Source organism: Callospermophilus lateralis, chromosome 12 (assembly GCF_048772815.1).
Source record: "Callospermophilus lateralis isolate mCalLat2 chromosome 12, mCalLat2.hap1, whole genome shotgun sequence".
Lineage (NCBI taxonomy): Eukaryota > Metazoa > Chordata > Mammalia > Rodentia > Sciuridae > Callospermophilus > Callospermophilus lateralis.
Window position 1 is genome coordinate 96433300 of NC_135316.1, and position 9686 is coordinate 96442985.

Below are 9686 nucleotides of genomic sequence, written 5' to 3' on the forward strand. Positions count from 1 at the left end.
TGGAACTGCCAATTCAGTGAAACGCTTTGGGCAATTTAATGCCTTCCTGGCTGCCTGTTCCATCCTTCTTCCCTCTTTCATAACAGCTTTTGATGGTTATGTAGAAACTTTAGCTAACTTTAGTTCTTTTTCAAAGTACCTATAATAACTTCAGAGAGCTGAACAGACATGAATATAAATTTAATTCCTAGATATGACCAGAAACTAAAGTTTTCTTTTCCTCTTGAGAGACTACCCTCTCATAAAGCAAAGACTCCTCAGAGTGATGACAGGAAAACTGTAAAGGTTGATAGCCGGAAGAGCCACCTTCCCTATCGATAAAGAAAGACAGATGCTTACCTGAAAGGCAGGTTTTAAAAAGACTTATACCAAAAGCAAACTGCTATTGCTGCCATTGGCTACAAAATTATAAAGTCTTTTTTATTTTTTTTCAAGTGTTTTAATCTAGCACAAAGTTTCAAGTCCTCCAAAAGTAATAATGAGGAGGCATAAGAAACAGGAATAAGGAATGCCACAGGTGGGCAATACCAAGTGAGAAGTGCACCATTTCAAGTGAGTTCAATGTCTCTATTCACCCTCATCCCAATGAGGGAACTCCAAAGTAGGACCAGTTGCAGGTATAGCTAAGCGTGTACAGCTGCCATGAGAAGAATCTAGAATGCATCCATTCTCCTGGAACAAACTGATGGCTTCTCTCAACTGATAAATAACTCAGGATGAAGCTGCACCTGTTTGGTTAATGAGGTTCACAGCAGACAATCTTCCAGTCCAACTCCTGTCCAGGACGGGGAAGGGTCCCTGGTATTTCTCAAGTATCATTTGCATTTCACGTTTTCTCACGCATCCAACGTAACCGTGGTCTGCAAGGCCATACAGGAGGAACTCTAACATTGTTGTGAACCAGCTTGTATTTTTCCTTGACAATACAACTCCAGAAAACCTGGGCATTCCTAACACAGCCTGGGAACCATGAGTGATGATATAACTACAGTCTAAAGACCCTGGAGGTTATAGTACTACCCACCTCCCACAGAAGAACTCCAGTTCTGCACAAAGGAGCGTCATGTGCTTTGGCATTTGTTCGGTTAATTCCTCTAATTGAAAGAAGAGGTCAGAGAGGGCTTCCATAGCCAGATTTGTAATTTTTTTTTTCCTGGAATGGAAAGGAACTTGCTCTCACTTCACCAACTCATGCCTTTGAAGATTAAGGGCTTCATGGAGAACAGCTTAGACTTTGAACCAAACAAACTAGAGGAGAGAACCCTTTGAAATGTCTGTAGTCAACATACAGGAAGAAACTGCTGCCTTCTGCCTTCAGGTAGCATTTGGTGATTCCGTGACTTTGATAAACCTAGTACTGCCTTGAGGTTGCTCTCTTGTTAATTAACTAGTGTCAAAAGACTCCCTACCCCATCTCCCCAGCAAACGCAAACCTGTAATAAACCTTAAGCCAAGGGGAAAACCCACCTAATAGTGTATCTCTAACAGAATAATAATGCAGCCACACAAAAAAATCATAAATGCTGCAGTTGGCGATCTGTGGCTCAGTCCTATTGGGCCCAAGCAGGCCCAGCCAGTGCTGGGTAGTGATCACGTAGTCAGGGTGGGTCCTCTTCTTGGCCAGGTCTAAGGCACCCAAGAACTGCTCCCTCTCCTGAGGGGTCAAGGAGTGAATGTTCCGTCGAACAACTGGTGGCTTCCTCTGATTGCAGTTGGGACCCGACCAGCCAAATTTGCAGTCTCCACAGTTGTAGCCAGCAAAGTTTCCTAGTATAAAAAGGGAAAGATGAAAGAAAATGTGGGTTATATAGTTTGGAAGAAATTTCTGAATTGGAGTCTTGGAGTAGAATTGAAGAGAACATGAAGGTGCTTAGAAAAGGGTAAAGACAAGTCAACTTGTATGTGTAGCGTGCACACACACACACACACACACACACAAGACCAGGTAAAGCCTGGCCGGGAAGCAAGCCAATGAGAGAGGCCTTAGAAGAAACAAACCTTGCTGTTGACATCTTGATCCTGGACTTCCAGCTTCAACAAATGTGAAGAAATAAAGTCCAAAACAAATAACAGTCAATTGACTTCCCTTAGTCTCCTCTCAAAATCCAAGTGAACTGAGCATCAAAAAGCCAGCTAGAAATATTCCCAGCAAAGAAACGGGGTATGAAATGCATGAGCACTGTTATAAGCTGAACTGTGTCTCCTCAAAATGCACAAGTACCGATCCCCAGTACCCCAGCCTGTCACAGTACTTAGAGCTCATGTTCTTAGGGAGGAAATCAAGGGCTGGAGCTGAAGCTCAGTGAAGCGCTTGCCTAGCAAGTTCAAGGCCCTGGGCTCAATCCCAAGTATCACACATAATAAGAATGAGAATAAAAAAATAACATTATAAGGTAATTAAGACAAAATTAGGTCATTGAAGTGGGACCTAATTCACCATGATCAGTGTCCTTATAAGAGGAAATAGACTCATGTATGGTTGAAAGAGCTGCGAAGACCCAAGAGAGGACCGTCATCCGTGAGCCAACAAGAGAGACCTTCCGAAAAACCAACCCTGCTGGCACTTCGACCTTGGCTTCCAGCCTCCAGAACTAGGAGAAAGCAAGTTTCCACTGTTTAAGCTCCCCTGTCACCCCGGCCACCCCAGCCACCCTGTCCCCACCTTGGTACTTGGTTCCCATAGCCCCAGCAAACCGCTGAATGCTCCGCAGCCTCTTGCCTGCCGTACAACGTGTTCTAACCTGTTCCTTACAAATGCACACACCCATGGTGCATAAATTGGTCATGTCCCTTCTGATGTCCCCCCAGGCCTCCTCGGGATGTCCTCAAGGAGCCGGCTGACCACGTGGCGCACACCACAGGGCTGGCCCAGAGCTGTGCAGCAACATTGAGAGTGAAGAGAATGCACCCGAGCAAAAGTGGACCCATAAGAAGAAAAGAGACAAGCTGCCCGCCAGGAATTGGGGTGAAATCTGACATTTAAATGCTGGTTTACTTCACCAAGGAGCCGGCCTTGAGGCGAAATCGAGGGTGGCTGGCAGGTGGTAAAGGTGAGTTGGCGGCCCTGACAGGCAGGTTTCTGGCCAGCAGCGCTGTCCCCGCTTTGTCACCAGTGGTACGGAGCCCCAGGCAGGTCTCCGAGGGGCTCCCTGGGCTACATTCTTTTAGCCTCCCTCTGATTTCCCTCTCGCCCTTCCTGCTTGTGGATTATGGCTTTGGGCATAACCACGGCCTCATCCTCAGGTGGTGACAAGCCGGAGACCAGATTTAACTCCTGTGGGTGGAAAGGCCCAGATGCTCCTCTCGCTGAAGACCACCCACTTGCGCTCACCCTCTCCCTCTCCACGGGCCTCCAGATGCGCTTCTGTGCCCCTCCCTGTGCCTGCAATACTTTTGCCAGTCCTGCTAAATTCCTCCCTGCCCGGGTGACCAACCGGTCCCTGCAGCTTCACAAGGGGTTCTCCACGCTGTCATTCCTTGTTTTGTTTTGTTTTAATGGCAGCCTTGAACCCAGGGCCTCACACAGGCTTAGCTGGGCAAGTGCTCCTCCTGTATGATCCTTTAAAGGAAACCACGAACACAAAATCATTTGCGCTTGTACCCTGCAAAGAAAATGCAGAGGCTTCCCTTTTTATTAACCCAACAGATTTTTTTTTTGATAGAAAAGAAAATTTCATTAAAAATACAATAGATAGGGAGAACTAAATATAAAAATAGTTAGTTATTTGGCTCCTATGCTCCCTTGTTACATATAAAAATATTTTAGCTACTCTTAGATAAGTCAGTTTTTTATATTTTCCTGTTTCAGTACTCTGCAAGGACATAAGTAAAAATAGGCAAAAAATACTTAAAAATTATTTTTCCAGGTTGAAAATCATGTTTTTTAATAGTCTGAGATAAATAATGAAATATATGTGGATGACTGGAATAAGGCTAATAAATACATAGTATTTATTTAGTAAGTATTTATTGAGCAGCTACTACAATACTATTTGCTTTACAGGATGCTTCCTGCTTCATGGAACTTGAAATCTATTCATTTCCCCTCAGGCAACCTTATTAAAATTCTACAATCTCTATTTTTAAAAACAAATTTGATTAAACCTACTCTGGCAGATTTTATTTCTATAAAAAGGAAAATTTTCAACAAGTGATGGAGCAAAATTCTGTGCCTGAAGAATATTAACTATCCAGAGGAGAATTTGGTCAAACTTCCAGCTGTCTTCCTGGAGTCGGGTTAGATGATGGGAGATAAATGTACAGTCACTGCTCTACAATTGGAGAGTCGTTCCTTGCTGCAAAATGCTAAGAAACCTGGTGATATTGATGTGTCACTGACCACAGTGATACCAGTGCAGGAAGGATGTGGACAGTGAAGGGTGGGGGACCTCGGAGGGGTGCAGGGTAGATGTCCTCTCTGTTCAATTTTGTTTTGAATCTAAAACCGCTCTAAAAATATTTTTTTAAATGCCAAGAAATAACACACTGAAGGTTTATAATGGTAAATTCAATACATACCAATAGATAAAGGTGCAAAAACTGTTTTTGAATCTTGGGGGTCGTGTTGTTGAAGTTGAGTAATTTGCAACTTTATTTGGTGAATCTTGCAACTATACACTGCCTTGGCTCTTGGTTGATAGAAATAAAATTATCAATAACTGATTATTTATGCAGCAAATAATTCCCTGACCATCCGCTACTTGTGGAGCAGTCAAACTAGACAAGGGGAATTTGATCGTGGGCGAGGCTGTTCATAAGGGCACAGGGGGTTTGGGCAATTCCTGTAGTTTGATCAACTTTACTTTTAGAACAATTTTAGTTTCACTGTAAAGTCTGAAAGAGAAAAAAAATCTCAGCACACCTTCCTCTATGCTCCTATGACTTTTGGAACTTTGATTCAGATGAGTTGGCAACTTTGAACTTAACCTCTCAGAGCCTGTGGTCGGGTATAAGAGTTCTATCTCACCCAGCTCTTCTGAAAAACAAGTACATTAATACACAGAGCGCACAGCTTGGCGCCTGGTACAGAGTCTGTCTTAAGTGGTAGCATCCCTAGTATTTTTAGATGCCACTAATCAAAACGAGTAGCAAGTTTTTGTTTTTTGCATCCGTCTCACTTATCACTACACCAAGCACATCTTAAGAAAGACATTGGGTCCATCCCCCTCTCTGTGTGCTGGCTGGGCTGGCATTGGAAGAATCAGTGAAAAGCTAAATATAAGGCTGTGCCACCAGGGGGTACAAACACACACAAGGCACAATGCTGGTGCCTGATGGAGATGAAGGGCTTACGCCCATTGAAGCATCCCTTGTGTCTGTGGGAAAACTGAAATGGGAAGAAACCACGCTCTGTGGGATGACGAAGACCACACGATTAGCCTGACTCAGGAGACCACAGCTGCCTCCCTGCCGTGGTGAAGCATCAGCTACCAGCTAAATACTAACGAGAAGGCGTTTCTCTGCATCTGAGCTCACCTGTGGCCCAGAGATACACTCAATTAAAAGAGAACAATTCCGTTTCAACAGGTCTCAGAGAAAAACTACCAGATCTCTGCAGCCAGGTCTCTTTCATTGTTGAGCTTACAGATCTGGCCTAAGGAACTTATGGAGATGATGAAGTCGATCGGAAAGTGTGACTACGTGAAAACCCAGCACCAGAAACATTTGCTTCTTTCATTCTGCTTCCTGGTAGGCCCTTAGGTCAATTTAACATGATTGATTTTCTTCCCTTAAGCCACCAGTAGTTAAAAAAAAAGAGAGAGAGAGAGAGAGAGGTGGGACATTTTAGAATGATCATGTTCTTACTGGGAAATGGAGGAGGTGGGGATAGATGATACCAATCTACCATTGAGTATGTCCTTGAGCAAAAATTAAATTTAAAGAGTCAAAGTTGTCTGCCTACTTAGGACTGGAACGACTGAACCCCACACGTTCCTACACGCCCCGCATCAGCTCAACCTCAGAAAGCTATTAGGCTAAATAGGCTTAACGACCCCCGATTAGTGAATTTACAAGGAACCCTAAATAGCCTATTCCTTTTAATTAGAGATTCTATTATTTTAATAACAATACTTTATACTTACCTAGGTCCTTTCATCTACAGAGCTCAAAAGGATCTTACAACTGCGGTTTCATCATTATCCCCATTTCAGAGATTGGAAAATGGAGGCACTTAGTCACTTGTACAAACAAGAAGTGCTCAGCCAACTGCTCCAAAACTATTTGGTACCCAAGCTTTTCAAAAGCCCAGAGACACAGCTGCAACTGAAATGTCCTCATAAATGCCAACTGGCAAGCAAACCTTATAAGGTGAATGGCTAGTGCCAAAATTTACTGAAATTCAGCTCTTCCTGACAATTAAGTTCAGTAATTACACTGTGTTACAATTTATCCCTGCAGAGAATAGTGAAGTTCTCTAAGGGGAATTTGAACATTAAAATTTAGGGGATTTTTTTTTTAATCTCAGAATTTGGATTTGTTTTTACTTATTATGCAATATTACTTTGACCAGCTTTATGCTTTTGGAAACTATGGGATATTTATTTTTCCAAGTAAACTCTAAAAATTCAAAAACATCAACAAAAGCTAACTTATTAGTTGACTGCCAAAGCTAATCAGCATTTCTTCCTTAATAACTTTTGGAGGATGCTAAGAGAATTTCAGGGACTCCATTATGAGGCTACCAGAAGGGAAAGTCTTTGGGAAGCACAAGATCGAGTTTAAACTCTAAAGACTCCCCCTCAAACCATGAAAAAAAAAATTATCCTAGAAGGCGAGTACCTCACTCCAGACAACTAGAGGACACATGTCCTGCTTTGGGACAATTGACCCATCACAGAATGGTAATTACTAACACTTTTCAGCTCAGGCTCTAAGGACTTAGTCTGGTGCCCTAAGACTCAAAGAAAAAATCCATCTAGCCAACATAACCAAAGCCATTCAAGGTTGGTATGCAAGCAGAATGGAATATTATTTCGCCTTGAAAAAGAAGAAATGCTACCATTTGCCACGACGGGGATGGACCTGGAAAGCATTGTACTAAGTGAAATGAACCAGTCACAGAAAGACAAATACTGCATGATTCCTTCTGGTGAGGCATCAAAAGTAGTCAAAGGTACAGAAGTAGACAATGGATGGCAGGAAGCTGACACACAATGAATATCAAGTTGCAACAATACAAAGTGAGGAAGTTCCAAAGCTCTGCTGTACAGCACCATGCCTGTAGTTAACAAGGTACCATGCACTTTCAAATGTGCTATCAGGGAAGCAATTGTGTTAAGTTGTCTTACAAAAGCAAAAAGCGAAGAGGCAGAAGGAAACTTTTGAAAGTGATAAATATGTTTGTTACCTTGATTGTGGTGACTGTAACATAGATATCCCTATGTCCAAATGCACCAACTTGTATGTAGGTGCAATGTTTTGTATGCCAATTCTGCCTCACTAATGCTGGTAATAAAGGAAAAGTCTAATAAATTAATTTCTTAATATTTATTTTTTAGTTGTAGTTGGACACCACACCTTTGTTTTATTTATTTTTATGTGGTGCTGAGGATCGAACCCAGGGCCTCACACGTGCTAGGTGAGCGCTCTACCGCTGAGCCACAACCCCAGCCCATAAATTAAATTTATAGCTACGGCAAACCTTGTTATCTAAGAAAAGAAAACATGAACTTGCTATGGGAAAGCGTGATGGTCCTGAGTGAGTCAAGAAAAAGTAAATCACGGAGAAGAGATGAGCCAGAGCCTAAGGACGGGGCCCTGGGGCGGCCATGGCCTTGACAGTGGCTGGGAATGGAGACCACGGACCATGAGAAAGCTCTGCTCCTTCAGACAGGCTGGACTTAATTCTGGCTCATTGTCTTTTGGAGAAGGGGGTCCCTTTTGTTCTGAGAGTAGGTCACTGTGACTCTATGTCCCTGTCACCTCTAGAGGAATATTTATAAACAGTCCCTCAGCAAAGGGGAACTGCAGTTGTTCCTTCCATCCTGCATGCTCTATTCTTTCCACCTCCACCTTTTAAAAATAAATTTGCTAGTCAGGTCAAAAATATGAGGGAGATGTTGATAAGAAGAATTAACGATTATATCTGATTACTAAAATCTGCCCCGGGAGTCTATAAAATGGAGATTCCCAACTTCTGAAAGTGGGAATCTTGTCGTGGGAATTATGGAAGTATTTTAGGGATTTGGACACAGACAGCCTACATCCGCATCACGGCTCCCTTCCCTTAGTGAATCATCCTCAGACCCTCATGTAGCTTGATCACTCTCCTGTGTTCCAGCATCACGTGAGAAGACAAGGATGAGGCGTCCTCAGAAGGAAAACGTCTGATGCAGCGGCCCCCAAAGCACAGCATCCAAGGACTTCACTGCATTTTGTTTTTGAAAGGCCCCACCAGCCTCTGAATGGTGCATGGCTGCTAGAAACCGAGGGGACACACCAGGAGGAAGACATGAGAAGGTCCAGAAGAGCCAGAGGAAAGAGCAGAACAGAGATTCCCAAGAAACAGCTGTGACAGAGACCAGCATCTAAAAGAGGGACACTGAGCAGATTTGGTAATGGGCACAGTTCAAAATCTGGACAAGAGCGGAAAAAAAAAAAAAGCCATTGTCACCTACTAACAACACCCCCCCCTCCCCCGCTCACTGAGGACGCAGTCTTGCCTTGTCTCCCCAGAGCTGGCAAAGTCACAGCCCAGGCATAGCCGTAGTGAGAAAGACGGAGCCTGTTTGAGCCGTTCAGATCTTGAGAAACGCTGAGGCCAGGCCTGCGGAACACCTGCCTGCCACTCTGGCCCCTGTCCACATGCCAAGCTGCACACACACAGACCCCCCCTTCAGCATGTGGGAACCCATTTCAGGAGAGGGCACCGAATGCATCCTGAAAGGACTTGTTCTGAGTTTCAAAGCCTACTCTCCAGCTCTTTAACTTCCCCTCCAACAAACAAGCCAAAGGTATGTTGGCCTGCATTCAAAACCAGGCTTGGCCCATGTGATATTTATTCAGTTTCCATAACTGGATACACTGGAGGATACGATATAACCAGGACTTACTGAGCTACCAAACACATACAGGTTTGCCTCCCGAGGCCTGGTCTGACAGTCTGTGTTAACTGTCTCGTCTCAGTGGAGACCCTCTCCACCAAGCTCTGAGCTTGGCCCAGACCTGCCCAGAGGGGCCTCACCTGTGCACTTGCAGGTCCGGTTGAAGAACTTCCTTGGCCACTGCTCACGGTCATCCCGGTTTCGCAGGACGTACGGGCCACTCCAGGGCCTGGTGTCAGCTTGCACCTCTGCACACTGCCCGCGGCCCTCCTGTAAGCCACAGACGTTGGCTGGACTGGCACCCAGTGGTGGGCAGCACTCCTTGTTCACCAGGTTGTCCAAGGTCATGCAGACCCGGGGGAACTGGGCCCAGGCTCCAGGCAGGATTCTGCAGCCCAGGCACCCCAGCAGAAGCCCCCACTGCATGGGGCTCATGGCTGAGAACTGGGAGAACCCGGCACACTCCTCCTGTCTCGCCTTTCTCCTCCTTCCACTCTTGAATCCTTAAGCATCCACTTGTCAAGTCTTTCTCTTTTTTGGTATTTATCGTTTTTGCGTTCTATTCCTCTCCTCTAAAAAAAATACCCACAAAAATCAGAAGCTATGTGTGTGCCCGTGTGTACGTGCACACGCACATGTTAT

General features: G+C 44.4%; 1 protein-coding gene across 2 annotated transcripts in view; it reads right to left on the minus strand.

The window, feature by feature from the left end:
- Dct (dopachrome tautomerase) overlaps window positions 1–9479 on the minus strand; it is a 32375-nt gene extending 22896 nt beyond the window's left edge. For both annotated transcript variants that reach the window (XM_076872497.1, XM_076872496.1), the window contains exons 1-2: window positions 9185–9479; window positions 1468–1767 (exon numbers count right to left, since the gene is read on the minus strand). In XM_076872497.1, the coding sequence (XP_076728612.1) occupies window positions 1468–1767; window positions 9185–9479 (595 nt within the window). The remainder of the gene's footprint in view (window positions 1–1467; window positions 1768–9184) is intronic.
- Window positions 9480–9686: the final 207 nt, after the last annotated feature.